At 39.9% G+C, this 13,473-nt stretch overlaps 1 protein-coding gene and 1 long non-coding RNA gene across 3 annotated transcripts in view; one reads left to right on the forward strand and one right to left on the reverse strand.

Moving 5' to 3' along the window:
• LOC124151845 (ORC ubiquitin ligase 1-like) overlaps nt 1-12,554 on the forward strand; it is a 45,147-nt gene extending 32,593 nt beyond the window's left edge. Inside the window, exons 6-7 of one of the 2 annotated variants that reach the window (XM_046524505.2) lie at nt 2,669-3,648; nt 4,600-12,554. In XM_046524505.2, coding sequence (XP_046380461.1) covers nt 2,669-3,648; nt 4,600-4,979 — 1,360 coding nt within the window. In that variant the 3' untranslated portion in view covers nt 4,980-12,554. Of the gene's footprint in view, nt 1-2,668 lie in introns of both variants that reach the window. The other variant, XM_046524504.2, reaches the window with a different exon arrangement.
• Nucleotides 12,555-12,716: 162 nt separating this feature from the next.
• LOC125376075 lies at nt 12,717-13,215 on the reverse strand. Its single transcript, XR_007218980.1, has 2 exons — nt 13,053-13,215; nt 12,717-12,847 (listed from the first exon to the last, which is right to left on the reverse strand). It is a non-coding gene; the product is annotated as an uncharacterized LOC125376075 (long non-coding RNA).
• Between the last annotated feature and the right edge of the window lie 258 nt (nt 13,216-13,473).

Consider the following 13,473-nt stretch of genomic DNA (forward strand, 5'->3'; position numbering starts at 1 on the left):
GATACTAAGGATCAAAGTTTCAAAAGCCTTGCTCTGACTTTTGTCACACCTTGGTGGCCGGCAAGGAGGTTGTTCGTTGACCTTAAATAACCTTGCAGAAGACGATCCACCAGCCCTTCCAGAGTGGTCCAACCTACTCATCCACTTTCATGGCAAACTACATCACTCAATGCCAGGCAGTTGGTTCTGCACACTTGGTTTGTCTTTCAAAAGACGTTAAGTGCCAAGGGCTATTCGGAGCGGGCAGCTAAGGACATTATTTTTTCGTGCATCAACCCTCTACCAGAGGGTTGGTTATACGATGACAAGTGGCGACCATTTGTTACCTTTTTTATAAGGTAAAGAATCAAGATCCCACGTCACTTCAATTCCTAGTCGAATACCACTTGCGTATCAAGGATAACTAAAGCGTAGCACCATTACGATGTACTTGGTAGGGTTTAATTCAGTGTTGGCCGTTCTCAAAATGACCAACGCCCTATTAAGCTATTGAGGTTTTGGACTTCTGAAGGTTTACCCACCTCCAATCTGTCTGATACAGATGATGCATTAAGAAGTAAGCCAGGATAAGTAAAAAAAATTAGTAAAATCTAAATATGTTTTACATTTGTATACTTATCCTGCATTACTATGTCTAAGGGCCTACCTGTCGCAGACTTGCCTCCCCACTGTGGCGGTTTTTAAGCCCAGGCTACAGGCAGTAATGTGCAGCTGACTTGACAGCAAGGTCACATGACAACGGCAATGGGTCAGAAAAACAAGTTGTCTTCACCCTTGACCATCACTGAGTGCTGTCTCTTTGTTGTTGTAAGGTAAGCAGAAACTGCATTAAGGAGTAATGCAGGATAAGTATACAAATGTAAAAGATATTTTTAAAACTGGTTATTATTTTTACCCAATATACCTATACACAGAAAATATATTGCCATATCTACCATTTGAAAAGCATATTGCTGTATACCCGTAATACTGTGCTGACCTAATAATGACCATGAGCATAGCACTTTCTGTTTGATTGGCATTCTAGAAGATGGCAAATAAGTAAGAAAAACGTACAACTTTATGGATAACAACTTCTGGTTTAGCGACGTTTCGATGAAGATTCTTACACAGTAGACTGTAAGGTGTAAGAATCTACATCGAAACATCGCTATGTGCAATAAACCAGAAGGTGTTATCCAAAAAGTTGTACGTTTTTCTAACATAGCACTTTGATATATTACAGGATATTTTTTACATGTGGAACAGTTAGATCAGATTCCCTTGAGGCTTCTCGTGGTCTTGCTATTTCAATCACGAAAACGTTATGTGTACATATGACAGTCAAACTGCAACAAGTATGACGAGTCAAAGTATGGTATTTCTGATATATATATCCATTCTCTGTCAACTATGGTTTGTTTCAAGGCATCAAGAGAGGCAATCTGATCATGGTTGCAGTGAGTTGGTGTTGATCTGACCAGTTCACACACAATTTCAACATGGGTGATGCCATATCTTTTTGGCATTTCAGTTTTCCTCAATTTGGACTTGTGTCAGGAGGGGTGGGTGTCTTTTTCAGGGCTCAACTTAAAAACTGCCAAAGACTTTTCATCCAAACCTTGTACATTTATTAACCAAGAACTGAAGTGGTGCCTTTTACTATTTAGGAATTTTTCAAAATTTGATTTTTCCCTTTTTTCATGGAAAGAAGTTAGACTTAGGTAAAATGGAGGTAGGTGTCATTTCCGGCCATATGACACAGTTGAACCAATCATCTTAACTCAAAAGGGTGCACGGGAATCACGCACGTTGAGACGCCCAATGCTAACACCGTATTCGTGCGTGCGTGCGTGATTCCCATGCACCCTTTTGAGTTAAGTTGATTGGTTCAACTGTGTCATATGGCCCTGTGACGCAGGGGTAGCATTATGCAGATGGCTGTTTCAATGAATCCTCGTTCCACCCGTGATGAACAGGTCTGGTTGTTGATGAAATATAGTGATAGCTAAATAGACAGATTTTTTATTCATGCACCGATTGTCTTTAAATGTAATATCCAGTTATGTATGACTGTTTAATAATCTCATACCAACTTTGACTGGAGTAGGTCCGATAGTTTTTCAGATATTGTAGTAAACGTTGGTGCCTTAAATTACCTTCCAGACTATAAATATATATGAGGTTGATAGCCAAAAGCCACAAATACTGCTGGAAGGTATGTAGAGAGTTTGCATTTGTTTAGTATTTGATCTATAATGATATGGATACTTTAAGATTCAATTTAGCTACTAAAGGTGAAACGAAACAGCAAGGTCACGATACGATGCTTCCCAGGATACATATGATACGTATCGTGATACACATATTTATGTCAAAATGCATGGAAACTTCTTGACAATAAATATTTCAGAGCAGGTTCAAAAGGAAAAGCTAGCTACAGACACATGTTCGTAAGGGCTATTTTTATAAGTGAACTTGAAATGCTAATTACAACACATTTTCCTATATCTGACTGATGAAAACGCCAGGGGTCATTAAACGAGTATGTATGTCTTATATCGATATAGTCAAAAACGTATCGTGTATCATATCATCAAATGAAAACTCATGATGCACCCCTATTAGCTACATATCCTGAAGGTTCCATATCTTACATATACTATCAGTTTCGATATTTTACTTGCAGATATGGGAGATACACTGTTGCAACGTTGGAAGCAAAACTTGAGAGCTATGAAAAGGAAATCAGACAACTGAATAAAGCTTTGGAGAGAAGTGATAGATATGTGGAGGATCTTGAGTCAGAACTAAATAAACTAAAGGGCACAATTCCAGGCAAAGCCAACTCTGTTCCTCCCAAATCTTCCTTAGGCTCCAGGAATGTAGATACTGTCTCCCAAAATCCAGCCAAAAGACAGTTGTTTGGAAGTTCCATGGAAGATTTAAGAAATCTCCATGCTGGAGATTTGATTTGGGACAGAAACAAACAAATGCCCACATCCACTGACTATCAGAAAGTTACTTCTGACAGAGCGCTTGGAGGATCTGCAAAGTCAAGACCACGAAAAGAGATGCAGAAGAAAGATGACACAGAGGTCACCATGGACAGCAGTTGCAATTCAGGATCACCTATAAAAGATAAGAGTCCAAAAAAAGTACACTTTTCTCTCCCAAAAAACTCACATGACACGTCATCCTTTGATTTGGATCAGCCTAGTCCCCTGACACCCTCAAGTGCATTAGGGAAAATGGCCATTGGGAGTGGTAGATCCTCACCAAGTGAGATTGAGTCTCGATATTTTCAACAAGCTAGGCATGGCTCTGAAACCACTGCCAGAAAGAATTCTGTGGATGGGAATGTATCCCTTGATAGTTTTGATGGTTTGGGGAAAAAAGGAAAATCTATTCTTAAGACAAAAGAAAGACATGATGATAGCTCAAGTACAAGTGTTCTTAGTGTTCCTGACTTTGAAGTAACACCTACAAAGAGGTTAAAGCACAAGCATGACCTGGAGTTGAGTGACCTTGATGACACACAGACAATTAGAAGTGAGCTTGATGACCTTAATATTTCTCTAACTCCAGAGTTGAGTGACTGCATGAAATTGTTGAACCGAGCTGAGAAGAAAACACACAATACAGAAGGATATGTTCAAGACACAGCAGGTACAAGAACAGACATTGCACTAGACAACTATTCCAGCCAACAGAGTCAGTTATTGAGTCCTACCTTGACAACTGCTACTGTCCATCCGTATCGCTCAAATCCGGATAGTCTGTTTAGCTTACAAGAGCAGGAATACTACAGTAAATTCAGACCTAACCCAAACATGCAGACAGCCCCTCACAATAGTGGAAGCAGTTACAGCAAGTTAGCATTCTCTGATGCAGGTATTACTAGAGCTAATCTCTACCCCAAAGTGGTCACTTCTATACCAGGTTCATCCTTTCCAACTACAGGACTATCCAACTCCTACACACTTCCAGCAACTACATCAGTTTCAAATTCTTATGGTGTGTCTGCACTTGTCAATGCTAGTCAGCTAAAAGGTATTCACTCAATGCAAAATATGGATGAAAAGTTGCACATGCTAGACATAACAGGAGATAAATACAGAGCATCAGGTTTATCTGACCAAAATGGTTTGGCTGCTAAATCTGATCCAGCTCCTGAAAGCAGTTATGACCGGTACTTTTCATCAGCCACAGTCCCTCCCCAATCCTTCCACTCATCATTGCCCATTACCACAACTGCAAAGCCTTCTCATCGAGGCTTAATCCTCAAAACTGATCTGCCCCCAAGATACCCAATTCAGCGCCGTTCTTCTCTGGATTATTGCAGAGAAGTCCAATTTGATCCCGTTAAAGGTTCAGATGCTCAGAACCTTCATGCCAGTCAAATAAATGTACGAAAATATTCCTCCCTCACCAACATTCCAGCAGCTATACCATTGTCATCCTCAGCTCTGTCTAATTACTCTCAGACAGTTGGCAATCATCTTCACAAGTTGAATAAACTATTTCCAGTCTCATCCAGTTCTTCCAAGGGAACTTATGTTTCCTCTGGTTTGCCCTATTCCATGTCTTCTAATCCTAGCTTCTCCTTGTCATTGACAGGTAGCACTCAGGCATCCAGTCATGTAGCTCACCCTGTGTCAAGGCCTACCCAAGCACTTCCTGCTAACTCCATGCTCTCTGCTGCTATTGTCACAAACCCATCATTGGTTAGCTACCCTGCTTCATCCAGCATTACATTTGCATCTACGGCTCTCAGGACATCCTCATCCAAACTGTTAGCAGAAGATGGACTTGAATATTTGACAGGTGCAAGTGATGTAGGCAAGACAGGAAACTATAGTTATGTGTCTAATGCATCAAATGAGCTTTCATCCAGAGGGTCAGACTCCTATTTGCCAGAGCCCAAAAAGCGCCTTTTTGAGAGTGGAGATGATTTAGATGTGACTTTAAGCCCCATCAAATCAACTAGAATTAACTAGAATTAATGGTCACTATGGCATGTGTATTATCAAATTTTGAAACAGCAACTTAAAAATGAAATATATGTATGCACATGCTTCTCCTGACACTGACCATTAAAGCAATAATACCTGGATAAGGAACAACATGAGTTGAGATGCTTAATTCATAGACACTACTAATTACTTGTGTTAAAATATTTTGCTTGTTTGTGTAACATAACTTGAAACACTACTGGTCTTGACTGGTTGACCTATACATTTGCTCTTGAATGCTTCTAATTTGGCATTGTAAGCTATTTTTTAGTCACTAATATATATTATTTTGATCATTGTTGATTCTGCAAAAAAAAACAAGATCATTTCTCATCCTGACGCAACATATTGCAATTTCCTTCTTGTTGTCAGTCATATAACACAGAACCCAAAACATGCCTCTTTTACATCAGGAGTGCCCCTTGCCCATGGTTACCCATCAGTGATATCACTTACTTTTCCTACCCATTGCACAAAAGGGGACACATGTGCTTCTATTTGGGAATTATATCCTTTAACATGATACGTTCTTTGACGATGAAACTTCAGTTACCTTGCTTGGTGTTTACTACATACAGTGGCAAGTGTTTAATTTGCATTAAGCATTTTTTCATCTTGTTCCACATGTTGGTGACAGGACATTTTCCTGATGTCTGTCTATTTATCTTATTTTTTTACTCATTTGTCAACATCACCAAGGTGCTCTTCATTGTTCACTTGGTCAGATGATTCTTCAGGTTCTCAGTCAGGACACACTGGTAGTGAAATTTGGTGAGTCCAGACCACCTGTTGAGAATTCACCTTCATCAACTTTGAGACACACTCTCCCAAAAAATTATGTCTATGTTCCAGCTGTGGCACTGAAGACAAATGTGGATGTTCCTAATTTACCATGATGCCATACCTGAGCTGCTTATCCAAGGCCTATTCGCAGGAAATGAACTGGATTGAGCATGCACTCTCACTCTTAGACAAGGAAAATCTGAACATTGATGATGCTATTGTGTGGTCAGCGTTTCTTGCCTCCCTTCTACCTTCTCTGGATGATCCATCATTGTTACTCTTTTATGAGAAATGTGCCACACCAGCCATGGTTAAGCATGGGATGCTTGTGATTAGACAGGCTACAGATTTTCTTGACCCTAGGCAAAGTCCTTTTACTTACCTTGACCAGCTCTTGTTTGCTCTTGCCAAATTAGTACAGTTGAAAGGACCCATCACTCATGGAGAACAAGTGTATGTTGTTATGTTGGGAGGGCTCTTTGGAAGGCAATCAGAGACCTACTAAATAGATCCGGCTGGACAACAGAAGGACTGAAGGAGATGTGACATCCTCTGGTGTAGCAGATTCACTTGTGAAGGTATCACATCTGACCAGGACCGGACACCACCACCAAGTTGCACTCTTGACCCTTCACAACCTGAAGCTTTCCTTCTTTAAAGAAGATCCAGTGATGATGGTACAATACTGGATAGATGACATGTGTCAAAAGTGTCCTACATATAAGTATTGGAACATCATGCAACTGGAAACCGAAGTTCTCTTGGTCATCCTGGCTCACAGAGGAAAAAAATTCCTATTATATGTCAAAGTCTTGGAACAATTGACACCCATGTTCTTTGCCCTCGGCCACACTCATTGTGCATGATGGACGCCCATTCACAAGAGACATGAAATCCTTACCAGAGATTTTCTGTTGTATCATTGGATCAGGCTCATGAACAGGAGAACTAAGCAAGTCAAGGTTCAGGTGGTGCATTTGGATTAGGAGAAACCCCATTCCTTTCAGATGCAGGATGGTGTCTGGGCCAGAGCTTGGTAGATTTATCCCAGAGTTGAAAGATCAGTATTTCCATGATGATCCAAATCTTCCCATCACCATGAGCAAGGGCTTTCCACACTAGAAACATTTTGAAAGCGGATTCAGAGCCATTCAGATACCATCAGACAAAATGGGAAATCTAATCTTTGATGATTTTGGTCACCTTATTACTCTTGATAGCCGAACCTGCATTCCAGAACCACAGTAAACACACTGGAGGATGTTGGAAAGAGGTAGTATAATAAATTTCTCAAAATTGATAATTGAAGATGGGACCCCCCAGTCTATTCATAAAACCCTGAAGAGAAATTCTCTGCCACTGTTCAGCTTTCCATACAGCAAGCCATCTTCTAAACACGGACAAAGATTGAAAGTTCTTCAAAATAATGAAGCATTTTGGGTCAGCTTAAAATGGCAATACAGAACGGTGAGATTGACTTTCTCTTTGCTCATGAGATCCAGGCATTCCCACCTTCTCTCTCTGATTTTGGCAAACTTTAATTACCCAGTGCAAAGTCTGACCTTTGGTGCTTTGCACAGTCAAGAGTTCCCTGTCAACTGTTCAGTGGGAGATGGTATCAAGAGATGTTTTTCGGGAACAGACACAGAGATATCTCTGTGGAGGATGTACCAGGTTCAACCACTCAGATTGGCACCGTATTTGACTGTTCCGCAGAATGTGTAGCAGAAGTACTCAATCTCGGAGTGTCTGTCTTTGGGCATGTAGGGATGTCTCAACAAAACTGTTGATGGATTATCAGTCTCTTGATGTACTATACGACTATGAAACTGCCGCTACAACACTAATCAAAGCTTTTGCATACAAGCATTCAGATTGTTATTACACACCACTGCTCAGTGTTTGCCAGATATTTCCCTTGTGTCACAATAAATATCATAAGAGATTGTTGGGCTGTGTTTGGTACATCTTGTAGTTCCAACATTCGGGGCAGTGAAGGACCAAGGGCAACAGGTGCCCCTGATGTAGATGAAGAAATGTTTTTGTTTCTCGTATAACATTATCGAAGTGAAGAAGGAAATTGCAACATGCTGTGTCAGGATAACTAAGTTATATCATGATTATCCATATTCATGTAATATCAAGTGAATAATTACTTTGAAAGCATAAGCAAGAATCCACTTTTTCAAACTTTCTGATGATCACATTAATTCAGCATATTTAACACATGCAGGACCATGCACAATCTGTAATTGGCACACTCCAGGTACGTTATTGTGTATTGTATGTGTTAGTATATACATCGTCATGTTTGAACTTGTGTAGACAGTGTTCTTTTTATCACACAGTTCACAGTTTCAAATATAAGGAACATTTCATGCATAAAGAAATATCCTTGGACCCATTACTACTCAGCTCTTTCACCCTGTTTTTACAGAAAGTAGAATGAATCTCTCCCGTTCACACCAGGATACTGAGCATGGATATCTTTTCCAACCTGCATCATACTGCTACTTGTTGTGGCTGGACACTAGCGGACTTTCTTTTGTATGGATAACAAAAATAACTTTTCATTCAATGCAGCGGGGGCCCAGTTGCCTAAGGCGTTGTGATTCGCTGTGCAGAGTTGTGTCCCTTGGCCATGCCAGAAACCTATGATTGTGGGTTCGAATCCCGGATCGCCCCGATTAGGTTTCTAGGTTTGTCAGCACCATACCCGTGGATTTCACCGAATTGGTAAACGTCTAAGACTTGCATTACTTCGGGCTTTCCTCCAACATAAAACTCACTCACTCACCCATGCAGTGTGATGCACTGCTAATTGTCTGATTTACCATTACAAAGCAGGACAAATAGTGTTATGTTTTCAATTACTTACATGGCAAGTCAGATGATATCTTATTGGTGATAGGTGATGACCAGTAGAGGTATAACAATTGAAGGGTCCCCTTACGATACATATCCAGATACTATGGGTGCGATACAATTAGTATCCCGATACAGTACTTTTATTTCAGAAATTGATATTCTTTCTTCAGATAAGGTGAATCCAAACCCTGAATCATTTGTTTTTAAATTTCAGAGATCAGAGATGGGACATTGTGGGCCTCTTACTGGGATACAATACTGTATCGCAGCATTGTTACACCACTAATAACCATGTTGTCTTTTTGAGTGCCTGCGACAACAAAATTGCATATGTCAACTATATGCAAGGAATTTAATGTGGAGAATTGTGATGTATCTACCTTAGGACCTGTGTACCATTTTCTTTGTCTATCATATTAACTTTTTTTTCTCTTGTCAATCTGTACCAAAAGCTTTACTGTCTGCTTTGCCCACACATAGGCATAGGTTTCAGAAGATGTTTTCTTGTTGATATATGAACTATTGTCAGATAAGCTTACTTGTCAAGATTGTCAGGTAGGAATTTTACTCTTCACAGCTTTGGACTAGTAAATAAAATGACTCGCTATAGAATCAACTTGAAAGAAACTGTGCCCGAGACCATTGAAGTAACATCTTCAAATATCATGATCATAGTGAAAGTTTCTCACAGCATCATAACATTTTAGTTTACTCTATTATTTATTTTTATAAATGTAGAAAATGATAGTCCTTCATCATTTGTGGAATATGTCTCGTGTTCCTGAATACATTTCTTGGTATCAATGTGATTAGATGAGAATTGTAATACCTGATTCAACTGTAATAATTAATTTATTAGCTCACCTTTTTAGTCACATGAGCTTATGTCATGGCCTGGTTGTTTTGTGACTCATCAACAAGGGTGTTGGTATCGACATCTTGAACAGCAGATCAGAAACCAGTAGACATTGAAGATGAAACTTCATGTGCTTTTTCCAACAAATGATTACACCTGAATTTATTAAAGAGGTTTGAATCTGATTTTCAACAAGGTAGCTAAAATGAGAGAGAGAAAAATATTTATGAGGTTACCCTCCACCCTATTGGTATGCTGGATGATAATGGTAATCTGCGTGCCGAAGTCGAGTACGTTGAATGCCATCTCTCTCTCGCAAATAGTGGTTAATTAATAAAATATTTTACCCTAAGCTTATGAGCCCACATGGTCATGCATTTCATGCATATGACACATGAGTTCTCAAATTGGATGCCAAGAAAAATTAGATGGCATTCTAGATACCTAAGGATTGGGGGTTTGGCATCCTCATTTATGGCCACTGCTCATCCATTTCTGCTCAAGATGTATTGTTTGAAGTATATTTGACAGTTTAATATTTGTGTTTTTCCACAGTGCTACAAATGTATATTTTTGAACTTATCCTATCTCACTCTCACACTGCATACCCATTCTTCTTTCAATCATAAGTGGAAACATGCATAAACAAAGGTTTCCAGCTTCTGAACAAACAATCCACCCAAACACCCCTAGCATCACCATGGTCACCTCCCAACAATCTAGGTCATGCACTCTTTTCATGCCGGCCGACCTACATGCGATGAACAACTCATTCTCTTTCTAATCACCTCAGTGTGGCGACGTGCTCTCACAAGAGAATCTTTTGGGCTTTCTCTTTTGACCAACTTTCCCTTTTTCGAAGACTTCAAGATTCTTCTTTGGTCGAAATTTCAACAAATAGGTCACGCATCGACCTGCGTGCCTGACTTGTAGACAGGTTTTTTCTCCTTCTGACCCACATGATGTCTGCTTGGATTGCCGCGGTCGCTGTGTTGACGTTCAGCATTTATCTTCATAAGTACCGGCGTAGAGAACAAGACTGGTGCTCTAAACCTGCTGAAAAATCGACAAAAACTAAGAGAGAAATAAGCGAAACTACCTACCTCTTTGACGATCAGGGAATTGTCTATCTATTCACTTCCTATCTTGTCTGTCGATGATGATGGAGTATCTGACAGCTTTTTCACGGAAGGTTCCTGTCTTAACTGCTCAGCCTCATACGGAGAATCTACTTTCAAAGCTGTGATGTCAGCAGGCCTCCCTCAATTTGGTCCTCCTACGGATACAGTAATTTCCGTTCAGGCTTCTGTTCAACCTACCCCAAAACTCTCACCCCCTTCACCTGTGGACCCACAGAGGAGGATTTAATTGATCGTCATGCCTCCCCTGCTTCTTCATTAGGCAGTTGTGACACTGTGGATCCAGTTACAGTTTTGATTTGGATTGCAGATAAACTCCAGCTTCCCAAGAGGACTTCGACCGAAGATACCTTGTCATATTTTGTTGTCCCCTCTACAACTTTGGCAAACATTACACTCACTCCCAGACCGGTTGTAGCAGATTTGGCTACAGATATGGATAAAGTCTTCGGGCCCTTTGTCAGTCCCCTTGCTTTGTGTTGGCTGATGCAGGCACTCATGGTCTCTCAACTTCTACTCCTGAATTGGACAGTGACTTAGCGACTTTGGCCCCAAAAGTTCATTGTCCTGCACTACTGTGGACGATAGAGATTTAATGTATCTAGGCACTGCTCTAGTCTCAACTATTCTTACGGCGACTGAGCTCTTACCTTTGGATCACACATCTTCTCCCGAGGAAGCTTGCATTCCAGGTGCTGTTGGTTTTATCCAGGACAAGGTTAACGACCTGCTTTAACTCCCATGCAGTCAGATCTTCGGGAGTGTATCGGTAGAAGATTCAGTTCCTTTCGCGGTTGTGAACATGGTCGCCAAGGACAACGTGGTGGCAAATCTGACAGATGTACTGTGTCTTTTTCCAGACCTGAATGTAGCGGCAAATCTCCCAGAATTGGAGATACGACTGCCAAGTGACTGTCTTTGGACTCTTCCGCCCACAGCCTTTCCTGTGGTCACATCGCCCGTAGATTGTGTCTATTCACAAAGAATTGGGCCATCCTTGGCGTTCTGTTTGTACTAGTCCTTCTAAAGACTGGTTATCATCTTATCTTCATTGTGACTCCTCCTATGTCTTACAAGCCTCTTCAGCGCCTGTATCCAGACAAGCAGCTTCCGGTTCTCAGGGATGCTAAAGGGGATGCTACTTGCAAAGAACACTAAGGAGTGCCTGGGCACATCTCCAACAACACCGTGTTTCAACTCACCGATCTTCATGGACACAAAGAAAGACAGACTCCAACTCACGTCTCATTTTCCACTTGAAAATACCTATAGATACCTCCACACTTCCGGATGACTTCCCATCCCATTACAACATACAATTCTTTGTCCTGACGAGTACATAATCAGTCTAGATCAACAGGTTGCATATTTACACGTCCCCGTAATCTGGATCACTGCAGATTCCTCCAGTTCATTTTACCTTGTCTGCCACTACGAATGGCAGGTGCTCCCATTTGGAATTTCTTCAGGCCCGTGGATATTTACCCGTCTCACCAAGCCCATCGTCAAATTCCTACAAGTTCGAGCCATCGTCTTCGAATCATAATCAACAACTGCATTCAGACCAATGAAGATCAAGGCACTCTTCTCCTTCATCTCAACTTCACATCATGTCTTCTTCATCAGCTTGGTCAAAAAATCCCACTCAACTTCTTCAGTTTCTTTGGGCCATGTTCGACACGTGCCTAGGCAAAATGTTCGTTCTTCAGGACCAAGATTCAACACCTTGTTTATTAAAGTAGACACAATTTATTGATAACAACTCCTTTAACTCTTTCATCCCTGGCTGCCCCAGAGTTATGTCCCTTGAAACCCTGCAGTCCCTGACACTGACAAGGCCTGCACACTGGCCTCCCTGGCAGTATTATTGGAAAATCAAACTATCATTTTTGATGCACTTTTTTTACCAGAAACTTGCTTTTAATATACATTTATCATATATCATTGTAAAGAGGATTAAGTATACTGTAATATTCTTTGTTGTTATTGTCTCTAACCTTTGTTATTTTCTAATTACAGGTGTTTACAAGTGAAATAAAAATTGAAAACACTGAAAAAATGAAAACAGACAATGAATTTTGGCTCAAATTGTATTAAAAATCACAAAAATAAATCACAGATACAAGGTGAACATAACACAGTGGTCTTGTCATCTTGGACGGCACAGGTTATCCCAGTTGTTACAGGTAAATTCTCTTCATGCACATCTGTAAACAAATAAACAAGTTTACAACTCTTGGTACTGACTTTGTTTTCTATACTGATGTCACATATAACTTATGATACACTTACAGCTTAGGTTAACTCGTTAACACAAGTAAAAACACAAATATTTGATTTATTTTGTTCTTTTTCAGGATTTGAAACAAAAGTTAAGTATTTAAGTTTTTAAATAGTAATTTATCACATTACCTGAACATTGAACCACAGCTACTATAAGAATGACATCACAGAGAAGATATCACAGATTGATCTGAAAGGAGGGAAAGATTGTAAAAGGACGGAAAGATCGTAAATTCAAGTTCTGCAAATATACAAGTTGTGATAACATATTTACAATACACTGCTATTTACAATTGCATAATAAATTAAATCAGTACTTTATTACATCAATTAATAAATAAATAATTATTACAGTTACTAAAATTTAAATAATGATGTAAAAAACAAGAAAACAAACATGAATATGGAAATAAATTTTATTCAAATTGAGCGAAATATAAGGACATACGACAAACCGGCAAACTACAATTCGGATTGTGATCAGAAAATTAAATTTTAAAAAAAAGAAAGAGATACGTCATGCCACTCCCCTTTGTTGTTGTTGTGATTG

Source organism: Haliotis rufescens, unplaced genomic scaffold (assembly GCF_023055435.1).
Source record: "Haliotis rufescens isolate VD_foot unplaced genomic scaffold, xgHalRufe1.0.p SCAF_7, whole genome shotgun sequence".
Classification (NCBI taxonomy): domain Eukaryota; kingdom Metazoa; phylum Mollusca; class Gastropoda; order Lepetellida; family Haliotidae; genus Haliotis; species Haliotis rufescens.